The sequence below is a fragment of the Xenopus laevis genome, chromosome 7S (assembly GCF_017654675.1).
Source record: "Xenopus laevis strain J_2021 chromosome 7S, Xenopus_laevis_v10.1, whole genome shotgun sequence".
Classification (NCBI taxonomy): domain Eukaryota; kingdom Metazoa; phylum Chordata; class Amphibia; order Anura; family Pipidae; genus Xenopus; species Xenopus laevis.
In genome coordinates this window covers 81,557,321-81,571,154 of record NC_054384.1, presented here as the reverse complement: position 1 = coordinate 81,571,154, position 13,834 = coordinate 81,557,321, and the positions used below count along the sequence as shown (strand labels likewise).

At 42.1% G+C, this 13,834-nt stretch overlaps 1 protein-coding gene across 2 annotated transcripts in view; it reads left to right on the top strand.

Annotated features, from left to right (window-relative positions):
• Positions 1-9,735: 9,735 nt before the first annotated feature.
• tmem240.S (transmembrane protein 240 S homeolog) overlaps positions 9,736-13,834 on the top strand; it is a 76,563-nt gene continuing 72,464 nt past the window's right edge. The window contains exons 1-2 of one of the 2 annotated variants that reach the window (XM_041571441.1): positions 9,736-10,597; positions 10,825-10,931. In XM_041571441.1, coding sequence (XP_041427375.1) covers positions 10,541-10,597; positions 10,825-10,931 — 164 coding nt within the window. In that variant the 5' untranslated portion in view covers positions 9,736-10,540. Of the gene's footprint in view, positions 10,598-10,789; positions 10,932-13,834 lie in introns of both variants that reach the window. The other variant, XM_041571442.1, reaches the window with a different exon arrangement.

Sequence of the window (13,834 nt, the reverse complement as noted above, 5' to 3'; positions counted from 1 at the left end):
TAATTTCTCCAGCAAAACCATCATGTCCATACAAGGTATCCCCCACATCCTCCTCAACTGGCTGAAAATCTTGGGATGCAACTGCCATTTGTGAGGATCCATGAACTCCGAATCAGGAAGTCTGCTTCCCTTCTTAATCTGCCTGGAACATGTACCGCTGTCATCTCTGCCACATGCTGTTCTGCCCAGGCAAATAATGGCTCTGCTTCAGACAATAGAGAAAGGCTTCTTGCCCCTCCCTGTCTCCTAACATAGGTGACTGCTGAAGTATTGTCACATCTGATTTTTACTCTGCAACCCTTTAGATCCTTCTGGAAATTCTGCAGAGCTTGAAGGATGGCTCTTAACTCCAGAACATTTGATGAGGGCTGCAGCCAAGATCCTTGAGCTGCTTTTCTTTCTAACACAGCCCCCCATCCTGAACCGGAGGCATCTGTTGTGAGAATAACCCATTCTTTTGGAAACAGAGGAACCCCTGCTGATTGACGCCCTGGCTGAATCCACCAAGACAGGGCCTCTCTGAGACTCTGGTTGACTGGAATCTGTACTGATGGATTGAGAACACCTCCTGACCGAATCAGAAGAACCTGAATAAATCTCATATGCCAATGTGTCCAGGACACTAAGTGATTTGCTGATGATATAATCCCTAGGAGGCAGGCCAATATGCTGGCTTTAATGACCAGTGACAGGCGAACCTGATGCACTAACCAGAGAATGTCCTGCTGCCTCTGGCTGGACAATCTTATCAGGCCGCTTTTTGAATTCAGTTCGGCTCCAAAGAAAGACACTTCCTGTGCCGGTTCCCTCTGGCCTTTTTCGGAATTGAGACACCATCCATGATCTTGTAGAAAATGGATTACCCTTACCCAGTGGGATATTGCCAGCTCTCTTGATTAAGCCAAAAGAATCAAATCGACCAGGTAGTGGAATTTTCTTATACCCTGCCATCTCAGATGTGCCACCAGGGTTACCAAGACCTTGGAAAATACCCTTGGAGCTGTGGATAGGGAAGAGAAACAAACTGGAAATGGCGATCCTGCACCTTGAATCTTAGAAACACTTGGTGTGATCTTGCAATCGGGATGTGATAGTAGGCATCCTGAATGTCCAATGTACACATCCAGTCATTTCGACAAATCTCCGCTCTTACGGAGAAAACAATTTACTGGCCTTAAATTCAGTATTGGGTGCCACGACTCTGATGCTTTGTGAACCAGGAAAAACTGGGAATAAAAACCTTTCCTGTCTGGGTACTGGAATGATGACCTTTTTGGTTATCATTTGATCCAAATAAAATTGCATGGCTCGTCTTTTTTCCACAGATGTTGGCCATGGTGAGATAAGGACCCTTGAAAGGAGGCAAAGGACCCTTAAACTCCAGTCTGTACCCTTCTTTTATAATGCTGATAACCCAATGATCTTCTGTGGATCTTGCCCAGGCGGCCAGAAAATGCTGTAACTGTCCTCCTACCTCTGGCCCCTGGGGACCACTCCCTTCAGAAGGACTTGCGGGATGAGGAAGGGGTAAAAGGCTTTCAACTAAACTGCCAAAAGGAACTTGACTGACATCCAGAGAAAGTGTCCGATCTAACCGGTTCCTTCCTACCCCTGAAGGGTCTAGGCTCCGAATTAGTTCTAGACTTGATGGAAAACTTGCTGCAAAAGGTTTTCTTCTGCTGTTTTCGTTCTTCTGTGGTAGGAATTGGCTCTTTCCCCCAGAGGCTTTAGAAATCAGCTCCTCCAATTTTTTACCAATAAGCATTTGTCCCTGAAAGGGCAAGGTACGTAAGGCTGATTTTGAGGTAGCGTCTGCTTCCCAAGATCTCAGCCACAAAGCCCGTCTGGCAGAAACCGAGAGTGCTAAGGACCTAGAGGCTAGACATGTCACATCAATCTAAGTGTTACAAAGAAAGGAAACTCCCATTCTGAGTTTTGTAAGACCTTCCAGAATATCTGACTTTTCACGATCTTCCCTTATAGCAGCCTCTAGGTTCTCGAACCAAATCATAGCTTTGGTGACTGAAATACTTGCCACCGCTGGTTTGACTGTTTCCCCTGCGAGCAAAAAAGACCTTTTCAGGTCCGGATCAACTCTGCTGTCCATAGGGTCCCTCAGTGTAGCCACATCCTCAATAGGAAGCAGCGTAGACTTAGCCAGATGGACTACTGGAGCATCTACAGGAGGAACAGTGCAGATATCATTGACCTCCTCTTGCTTAAAGGGATAAAGCTTGTTAAGCAGGGATGGGCGAATTTGACCCGTTTCGCTTCGCCAAAAATTCGCCGCCGGCGAAATGTCGCAGACGCCCATTAAAGTCTATGGGCGTCAAAAAAATTTTGTCGCACGGCGAAACTGTTTTGACGCGCGCGAAACGAGGCGAAAAAATTCGCCCATCCCTATTGTTAAGTTTAGTTTGGGCTTTCAATCTCGTAGATGTTAATTCCCATTCAGCCTTAATGAGCTCTTAAACATCCTGGTGTAAAGGAAAAGTTTGACTTTTTTTTTTAATTCCAGGGAGAAAGGCAGAGGAAGATGATGCTTGCTCTTCATCAGCCAGTTCCAGAGTGTCTCTAACAGCCTTGATTAATAGACTAATCATGACGTCGGATTTAGAAAAGGTCGAACTTCCGGCTGCTTCATTCAAACAAGCCTGGCACAACCTTTTATTTGGCAGAAGAGGCTCCGAATATGCTAGGCAGGTTCCCAAATCCTCAGCAGATGCACTTGGCCCTGGAGAAGAGGCCTTCTTTTCTTTTGCCTTGGATCTAGCAGATTTCATCACTGCCAATGAAGGAAACAAAAGTAGTTAAGCGGCCAATAGGGGGCGGTTCTCTCTTTTTTTTTTACCTCAACCTGGCTTGCCATCACTCCAGCGACCTTTCTTACAGAGAAGGAAGCGGTTCCGGCCTCGGGTGTTGGCAGAAAGAACGAACGCCAGATACTCAACGCAGCCAACTTCCTGTCCTTCTTAAACTACCGCACTAATTTCTGCCACCCTCCCCGTCTGGCAAAAATAACGTATCCTGCTCCTGTGCTTTCGCGGGCAGGAGTTAGGACCAGGTATGCAATGGCTGCCGATAGCATTTCCACGTATCGGGTTCCGAACGGGGGAACATGGAGCATTTCAGCACCGCATTAATCACCATGCAGATGCTGCTATTATGCAGACTGCCACCAGATCTCAGAGACGCGAGGACAGATAAGGGATCGGACCCTACTGCAAGTAAACATCCATGCAAAGATAAAGGCTTTCCAGCCAAAAAAACCTCTTGTTCCGGACCGCATTCCGCAGGCCCATGCTACCCTCCAGGGAAAAAGAAACAGACTCCTTTCCAAAGGAGTGGGTAAAGAAGAACTAAAAAAGATGCAGGTGAGTTCCTATGGATGGTATTTAATTACTTTGTGGGAGGGGTTCTTCCTGGGGGTGAGGGGAGGAGCTATCCCGGAGAGGAAATGGAGAGGGCCAGGGGAAAAAAAGATGCCTTTGATGGGACTTGGGACAATATAGACAGATTGAAGGGGACCTTTATTCATATAGAAAAGGTCAAAGAACTGGCCCTTTAGACTAGAGATTTTTTTTGATTTTAAGCAGCATAGGTGGTTTTTCACAGTGAGGTTGTGATGACTGATTCTGTTAATATTAGAGAAAGGTTTCTATTTTTTTTCCTAAGCAGAAGAACATGGGTGCAGCTTCTTTCTTTCTCCTAACAACTTCCTTCACTACTTGCTGGTCAGACTGGGTGGAAACTGACCAGCAGGCGGCACTGTTGAAACAAAATCCATTCATAACAGCACATGTATCCCTTAATATCTTGGAATTAAAAGATAAAAATCAATAATAAATGTAAATTGCAAAGGTTCTTAGAATAGCACTCTCATCAATTTTACATTCACTTATTTTAAAGGTTTACTTATGCTTTAAAGCCCTTGCTTGGAAGCTTCTACTTCCCATTCATTTAATCAGAAAACACGCTGTATGGGGATAGCTCGAGCAGTCTAGTGTACCAGAAAATACCCACATGAGACTTCATTGTCTTGGCAACTAAAGTGCATTTCCTATTCAATGTAATGGGAAGTGGCTTCTGACAAGATAGGTCATTGTAACCATTGCGGTTCTCTCTTTCTGGGCTCTGGCTCTGTGCCGTGAGTCATAAAGAACCAGTACATTTAAAAAGTGAAAAAAATGTTTACTTTATTTATAGTTGTTTAGTTGTTTCTACATTGTAGTTTATTTAAATAAAATGTAGTTGCATTTCTGAAGCAAACACAACATATTTACCAGTGCAGCACATTAAAGTTACTTTGAGTTACTTTTTACTATGGTGTAGAGAGGGATATTCTGAGACGTTTTGCAATTGGTTTTCATTTTTTTTATTTGTGAGTTATTCAACTTTTTATTCAGCGGTTCTCTAGTTTGCAATTTCAGCTAACTGGTTGCTAGGGTCTAAATTACCCTAGCAACCATGCATCAATCTGAATAAGAGACTGCAATGTGAACAAGGCCTGAATAACCTGAATAGAAAGAAAAGTAAGAAAAAGAAGTAATAACAATATAAGTGTAACCTTGCATAGCATTTGGTTGACCCCCCCCATTAGAAAGCTGGGAAGAGTCAGAAGAAGAAAGCAAATAATTAAAAAAAAAACTAAAAAATAATGAAGGCCAATTAAAAGTTGCTTTGACTTGGTCATTGTATAAAATATTACAATTTAGCTTGAAGGTGAACCACCCCAAAAAAAAAAATTAAATTTTCAACTGAAAAAGTCACTCTCACAAAAATTGGAACTAAGATTAAAAACTGAAGTGGGTGCCTAGGTGGTAGCCACAACCTGGTGGGAGGGAGTTGACTCCCATATAAATAAAACCCCTCCTTCAACCACCAAGGCCGGATTTACATAGCAGGCACCCCTAGGCCCGATGACGTTGGAGCAATGGAGATTTTAAAAAACTATTTTATCTCCTGCACATCCCCAGTGTTTCTGAACCAATGAGAGTGTGGTTGGGCAGTAGGGTTGCCACCTTTCCCCCCAGTGGAGACCAGACAGGGGACGGGGCCACGGTGGAACGGGTCATGACGTTGAGGGACGGGGCCATGACTCGGAGATTGGCCGATTACCGTGTCAATCAATTTGGAAAACCGGGCAAGAAGTTTTCACCTGAGCAGGCCTTCAAAATACCAAGCTGTCCGGGTCAAAACCGGACAGGTGGCAACCCTATTGGGCAGCCTGCCACCCTAGGCCTGGGCCTTGGTGGCCTTTTCACAAATTCAGGCCTGTCAACCACTTAACCTCCACCACAAACAAAAGTGACTCACAATGGAGTCAAATTTCTGCCTTATATAAGATAGCAAATTATATGGGATAAACAGCTTGTCCTGCAGCTGGACAGTCACAGCAAATATGAAAAAGTCTTTGTAAGTAAATATTGTCTATTTTTGCCCAGCAATTTCACAGATATTCACAACAGGCCTGTTTTGTGTAATAACATTTTTGTTACCTTAAGGGGCACATTTACTAAGCTCGAGTGAAGGATTTGAATGAAAAATACTTTGAATTTCAAAGTATTTTTTTGGGTACTTCAACCATCGAATAGGCTACTACGACCTTCGACTTCGATTCAAACTAAAAATCGTGCGACTATTCGTCCATTTGATAATCAAAGTACTGTCTCTTTAAAAAATACTCCGACTTCATACTTCGGCAGTTTAAACCTACTGAGGTACAATGTTAGCCTATGGGGACCTTCCCCAGCACTTTTCTAACCTTTTTTTGATCGAAGAAAAATCCTTTGACCGATCGCTTGAAATCCTTCGAATCGCTCGATTCGAAGGATTTTATTGTTCGATCAAACGATTTTTACTTCTATCGATCAATCGCAGGATTTGTGCTAAATCCTTCGAATTCGAAGGATTTAAATTCGAGTTTTATTAACCCTCGATATTCGACCCTTGATAAATGTGCCCCTAAGTGTGTGGAGGCCAAGCCTGGCTTTCCTATTTGGCCGGTCCTAGGCCACAGATTCATTGAAACCACCCTCGCCATAAAGCACCACCCCATGAGCGCATGCTCTGGTTCACTCCGGAGCACAGGGGATTATGAGTGCAGGTGAGTTAAGGTCAGGAGATTCAAATCCCCAGTACTCTTTAGAATGTGGCTGGGTGGCATGCTGCCCCTAAAATCTTGTCATCCTAGGCCTGGGCCCTTTGTGTCCTTGCCACAAATCTGGGCCTGGCAGAGGCCAAGGAAAAACATTTCACATATATAGAAAGACTCCGGAAGGAAACAAGTTGTCTTATTAAAAAAAGTATCTTCTTGTTTCCTATCAAATTAAGGTCTAAAGCTCTGTAAGGTACAGTATGATAGAGTCTACCACAAGCCAGAGCATGCTTCTATAAAGTTAACAAGTTAACAACAATTCTTTGTGCAGTAAACATTTTTAAAAGCCAAGCCTATAAGGCCAGTTTGCTTGGACACAGATGAGTCAGCAGGTTGCCCTCCTGCAACCTCATAACTTCTTATCCAATCTTTCGTCCCCTCTTTTGACCTGGAAGAGCTGGAACTTACTTCTCCATTGCTAGAAAAGACCTTTCCTGGGCTATACTGCCTAGATTTTCTAAATGCAATTTTGGGATTTTTAGATACATTTCTTCTCTCTTATGATCATGTGGTAGAAATTAGAATTTTCTAACGCATTTAAAATGATTTGTTAAAGCTCAGCTCCCAACAGCAATTTCCCTTTATTGGTGAAAGAGCATACATTTTGTTTAGATTGTGTATCTAAATTCATGGTCATTCTGACTGAAATGTCCATGTAGCTGCCAATTTAACCGTATTGATAGAGGCTTCTGCAGAGTATTCATTTGCCAATTTGATATCTTGTAGCCTATCTAACAATTTAGATCTATATTCTCCCAGCTTCATAGCTTCTTCTAATTTTATCCATATATCCAAATTGTATTGGCTTAGTTGCTGATGTAATAGTAATAGCAGATTTACTTGTGGTCCCTCCTACTGCATAAGCTTTCTTGAGGATGGCAACTTGCCCCCTTTTGGAATTCTTTAGGGACACGCCTTCGTCTACCGGAAGCATGGTATGTACCAGATGTGCCTTAGAAAAGGGGTCTTTCATACATATGTTGTGGAGTTGCAGCAAGATCACTTTGTATTAGGGATCCATATTAGATACTTTGGAAGCTATTGTGCAAATTAAAATCGATAGGTCACAGAAAGTGTGTATTTTTGGCTATACTACAGGACCTTAATCTGAATCAGTATCAATTGCTTTTCTTGCATGAGGCACTGTTACTGGCAAAGAGACTTATAACTCAGAATTGGAGGAATATTGCCCCTCCTACGTCTGCTAACTGAAAACAAAGCATGCAGGACGTCTGTAATCTTGAACAACTGGTGTATATTAAAAGGGGGTGGTCCCTACTAAATTCCATAAAATTTGGGGTCCTTGGATAGATGTATTCCCCCTTTCACATATGCGTTCCTTGCTTTATGATATGTTGTATCACTCAAATACACGTTGTTTCTCTATGTAACCCTAAGTATGCATATCCTATGCCCAGTTTAGTACCTTTGTAATAACTATTCTGAGTTTAAAATATGATTACTTCATGGACTAGAAATAGGTGTTTTTTCTTTGCTGAACATTTTTTGAACATTTTATCTTGCTTAGCAAAGTCTGGACCTTTTTCTTCTAATTCTGCTGTTTTTCTCAGAGCTTTAATTAAGGTTTCCACCATATCTGTATCAAAATTAATTTCTTCCACCTCAGAATCCTCTGAAGCAGAAGCTTCACCCTCTGACTCTGATCTGATGTCTGGACTTCTTCACCTTCTAAAGCTTCTTAGGATTCTGTGATTTCAGATTGTTTGATGTTATGAAGAAATCACTTTCTCCACCATGGTAAACATAAACTTTTTAAAGGATTCCTTCATCTATGACATCAGTTCTGATATTTGTCTGGATGAATTTCCAGCTGCTTCCGCCAAGTATTTTGCACATAATCTCATCTCTGGTAATGCTGATGCACCACAGCCTGAACACTTCTAGCTGACTTGCGTCTGTGTTCTTCCTCCCTTGTACAGTGAACTCATATCAATAATAATAAATAATACTTATCAACCTGATGAAGATACTTGTGCGGGACAAAACATTTATATAGCAATTTAATTTGCTATATAAATTATTGTTTAACACTATATAAATTATTGCTACTTCAAGAAGAAGAGACTGAGTCTACTATGCAGTATCTGCTGATGCCCCTTTCTTTTATAGTCTGAAACCAGAGATAATATATAGTTCATTGTTATGGTCTGTCACTGAGGACAGGCAAGTGGAAGGGAGCTTGTATGCTGGGTAACCTGATGTATAACTGTAAATAGGAGAACAGCGAAAAAAAGTGAAAGTTTTATTGAAAATAACTTAAAGGTGCAAAACAGAGCCATAATGATTAAACAGAATATGACTGTGGTAACCAGCCGGTAGAAGCTGAGTCCAGTAAACAGGCAAAAATTCGGGACAGGCAACTAGCAAAGAAGTTCCAATAAACAGGCGGAGGTTGGAGTGGCAGAAGTCAGTGGGAATGTCCAGAAAGCAGGCCAAGGTTGATACCAGGGAATCCACACACAGCAGGTAGGGAATGATCAAGAAACTAGGAGTTGCTTACAACAGGTTTATAAAGGGGTTTATTGCTTAATTGGGACAGTTAAAGAGGAAGGCGGGCAAGAGAGCAGCAGAGAGAGTGGGTTGAGTGCGGGGCCTACAGTGGCAACAATTTTGAGCTTAAGGGGTGAGAGAAAGGAGTGGCATCGGGTCTGCTGCCTCAGGTGGCTGCATCCCCAGGATTGCCCCTTGTTGTCTAGTATCCCTGCATCTGGAAATGCAGTCTGGACGAATGAGCCAATGATAAATAAGAAGACTGGAGACAGGTATTTATCAAGGAAAAAATTATTTCACATGTGAAATGTTCTCTTTCTCTGACTTCCTCTTACTAGAAAGACTGCCCACATGCCTCCTATTCACCTAAAGGAATGGCTCATGTTCTAGTGGGAGCCCATAGGAGGTGTGTGTGGTGCAGAATACAAATGCAGGCTGCAAAGTCACTGAGAGGGAACAGGGCGTGCAGGCTGCTCTATATCACCATAACTGTATCTATGGACACCCCAGGGCTGTGCTGCTTCCAAACATTCCATCTATTTCTTTGGGAAGGCGAGTTAAAGCATTATTCTGCACTGTTGTTGTTTTTTTTGCTTTAGTTAAATGGCACAAAATTCATCCAGGCGAAATGTATGCAATATTAACTTGATCCAAACAGTGCACAAAGCCAGGCAACGTGAACATGTGTCAGAATAAATGTACTCAATTCCATATATAATTCTCGTGATTATTATCCTTTAGTTATATAACAGTGTCATATTCTGCAGCACTGTACAGAGATTTATATCTTTCCCTGCCCCAGCTGAGCTAACAATCTAAGATCCCTATCACAATCACACACACTGTGGTCAGTTTTATCTGCCTGTAGGTGAGAGGAAACACCTGGCAAAATGCAGATTCCAAATGCTAACGCTTTCCTTTCAGCTAGATGTGCCACTATCATGATACATGTATAAGTACCTATATGTTGGCCACTGAATCTCTGCAGTTCCAGCTTAAATGTCCCCTGAAATGCTGAGCTCTCTGTCTATAGTTCCCGCCCTCCTTTTGCTCCCTCCTCCCTGCACTCGTTCGGTGTGGAAAAAAAAGTGCTGTTCCTCGTGCAGACCATTCTAACTGATTGCATGATTAATGCAGATGCCCTGCACTTGTGCTTTACAGGAAATGTGACCCTGCTTGTTTGGGGAGGTGAAACGTTCATTACAATCCACCCATGCTTCCACCCAGTGTATGCAGACCCTGCAGAGCATTTTCTATTTGGTTGGGGACAGAGACGATTAGGAAGTGATCAGCCGTCACGACGCTGTAAGAGATGCCCCCACTGGATCTGAACTGCTGCTATTGCTGCTCTCTACATAACCACCTCCAGTTCTTTTTTTTCCAGAGAGGATTGTTGGTTTATTGATTGACTTTTTATGCATCGGCTGGATCCGTTCCCAATTGGTACAGAAAAGGGGGTATTCCAAGGATACCAGTGTGGCAGTCCTAAAATTAAGAGACAAGAGGGAAGGGCTATACTTGTCATATTATTTTGTAAGGTGGGGAATGAAGGCAAGCGATCAGGACTAAGACTATCCCCCTCCTCACTCCCTCCTTGTACAGTCCCTCCCCCAAGGCAAGAATGAGAATGGGGTTCTGCTAAACCGTAGGGAGGATGATAAGGTAGTACACAAATAGCTATACATTCTATACGTTGCTATGGTTCTGGATTCTGTGGTCCTGTTCCAACATCAAGAATTGCAGTTATTTTTTTGGGGGGGGAGGGAGAGGGGAGATGACCAATTCTGACCTTTGCGGAGAAGAGGGAGGAAATAGAAGAAGAGAAGCTGCATATTTGGGGGAGATAGACACATCCCTGTCAGTAGCATATATATGCACATGAGCGCAAACACCATGATATTTATGGTACTGGGGGCGTCCATTGTTATGGTAAGACATCATCTCCCTTTCCCTGGCATGCTTAATTCTAGCAAAGTCATATTGCCTGTGTGTGTGTGCCAGTGTGAGTGTTGTGTGTGGCTGTGTGCATTGTGTGTCCTTTGTAGAATGTGGCAGCATTGTGAAGACTGCTCCAGTCTTTTAGCAAACAAACTAGAGTCAATGTTTTATTCCATCATCTAGAGTTGACCAGATGCCTTGGTTATGGGCTCTTACAGGCAATAGCTTGCTTGATGGACATGAATGCTCTTTTGGACCGATTTCACAATTATATCTTACCGCATTTAAGAGGGGAGGACCGCGTTTGTCACTGCAACTGTGGGAGGTGAGTCGCCTGCGTTATTTTTTCCATGATTTCTTTACATCTCTATGTTTGAACCATGTCAATAGGAATGCGAAAAAATCAGCACCATGGAGAGCTCAGGTGCTCTGTGTTTTGTATTCAGTTTGTGCATCTGGGGACCAGCTCCTTTCTATGCATGATCGCAATGCATTTGTCTGCTCTACCCCCATGGGCACATGAATAAATGAAGGCTTGGGCTGGCTTACCCACCCCAAATCAGCAGGGTCCTGGTCCCTATAAAGCTCTAGTGCAGGACATCTGCATAAATCAGTTAGAATGGTCTGCACGAGGAACAGCACTTCTTTCACACAGAAACGAGTGCAGGGAGGAGGGAGCTGGAGGAGGGCGGGAACTACAGACAGAGAGCTCAGCATGTCAGGGAATATCTAAGCTGAAACTGCAGAGAATAGTGGTCGACCTGTATGTATTTATATATGTATCATAATAGTGGTGCAGACACCGGCAACCAGCACTTCTGAGTTAAAACTGACCATGGGATGGCAATTGCCCTTTTTCTTAAAACTAGTAGGCAGTTTCAGCCTATAGAGTTTAAGTCCATTAGCTCACATTTTCAGCTTTCTCTCTTCATATCCTTCTCTGTTTCTTCAAGTTCAGCTTGAAGGAATAATGGTCACATAGCCACTACATTGGACAGCCAAGGGGAAAGGGAGAAGTATTGCTGAGTAACCGGTTAGTGCATGGACTATATGATATATTGAATAAAATAGTAAAAAACATAGCTTTCTTGGCCAGTGTGGATTTCAGTCTTAATTGCCCAGGTGCCAGAAAACATTAAAAAAACTGAAAGGTAGCTAGATTTTCTCAGGTCATGGGCATTACAAATTCAAGAGTCAAACTGCCTCCCACCGTTAGATGTCATGAAGGTTCTTTTGTGAAAAGGCCTGGGATTCAGAGTTCTGATTCCCAAGAGGGTTCACAGTCCGCCGAGTGTGACAATGGATCTTTTAAGTGGGTACAGCCCCCTTACTTGAAATCACTGCATTTTGCTGTCGTATCTGCAGCAGTATCTTTAAAAGGGGTTTTCTTTTCCTATAACCTTTTCAGCACAGTGCTACTAAAGGAAAGAGAGAGAGGCCTTTGCTACTGATCTCTTCTAGTAGTATTCTATACTGAAGGCCTACTATCTGGTGCTTAGCTGCTATTGTTATTCCCCTTTGGAAACAGATCTGTTAAGTCATAATACTTTTTAGCAAATGTTTATACAAGTAGAAAGGTGGCAATAGTGATTTTCCATTTGCTTTTCAAGCTATAATACTTTTATGCTAATGTTTCTTGCTAATGGTTCCTATTGTACCGAAAGACAGAATGTGCCTGTCACAGATTATACCCAGAACATAATATTACAGCTTCGTTCACTCCTAAGTAAAGTCAGTGGGAAGAAATTAATCGTTGGACCTGTGGGGAGTTTCAATTTTAGCTACAATATGAGGAATTGATACATTCATTTAATATTGTTGCCAGAGGAGCTGGGTGTTAGTACATTTCTGATATATAGATCTGCAATGGTTAAATCAATCTGTATTATGGAATTATTAAGCACTGATAATATTTATGGATGCTTCTAGTTGAGGATCTGGCTGAATACTACAGTACTGTGGTTGAACTTCATATCATCGTTTTCAGAAATGCATTTGTCTCAAATGCATTTGGACTCAAAGTTAGTTTTATAATTGCCAGTAGCAGGTACATGATGCATCCGGGGGAGAGGGCAGAAGGAAGAAGTTGACCATTTGTAAAACACTGAGTGTATCGTTGGCTGGAACCCAGTCTTGTCACAAGGACTATTGTTTATCAATAATGAAATCTTTCCTTGTATAGATGGGACATTTAAATAAATGTGACTGATGCAGGTCAACAGACAATGCTTCTTGGAAATATCTGGATGCTGTTAGTGAGAAGCAGAACTTTTGGATCTAAGGGTCAGTCCACACGAGCAGATTCGGGGACTAAATCGCCTCTTCTTCTGCCCGACAATCTCCACAAACTGCCTTTGTGTGCCTTCCCGTCCGCTATAATGAAATGTCGCCTGCGTTCGTTTTCCGAAGTCGCCCGAAGTTTTCTCGTGAGGCTTCGGAAAACAAAGAGCCGCGTGTGCTTTAGCGCAGACGACTTTTCATTATAGATGGATGGGAAGAAACGCGAAGGCAGTTCGGGGAGATTGTTGCCCAGTAGAAGAAACGATTATTCGCCAGGCGACTAAACCTCCCCGAATCTGCTCGTATAGACTGACCCTAAAGTGTTGCTGAATTGCACTGATTAGTAAGGGAAGGCAGCCAATAGATTTATGTTTATAAGCTTTTATATTAGTTAGAGATATAATGAATCTGGCATCCCATCATCTGCTGAAAAAACAAAACATTTTCATAATGGAGTTGTAAGTAGGACACTACAAAAATAACCTATTCAGTATAAGAGAGTGTCTTCAAACTCCTAAGCACAGCAAAATGAGTAGCACAAAGAAATAATTACTGCCTTTGAACATCTGCTGTATGGCCCTTGGAATATAATTTCATGGAAAGAACTCACCGATCTACAGCTGACTTGATTATTTTCTTGTATGATATCAATGTGTCACAACAGCAAAATTACTATTTGGAATGTGCCAAATTCAAAAAAATAATATTAATTCCAGTCATTTCAGTTTGTAATCTGAACTTCTTTATTTATGGAAAGACTTTTATTGATTATTATAGAATGTTATAGAATATAATATAGACTGCACCCTAATAAAGGTCATGTGTAAAGCTCAATGTAATGAACCTTTATCATCATCTACTGTATGTCTTTGATACATTTTAATACTAACTTTAATTTGATTGAAAAGAGAATATTAATACAGGAGAGAAGGCTTTGCTGGTTTTTTA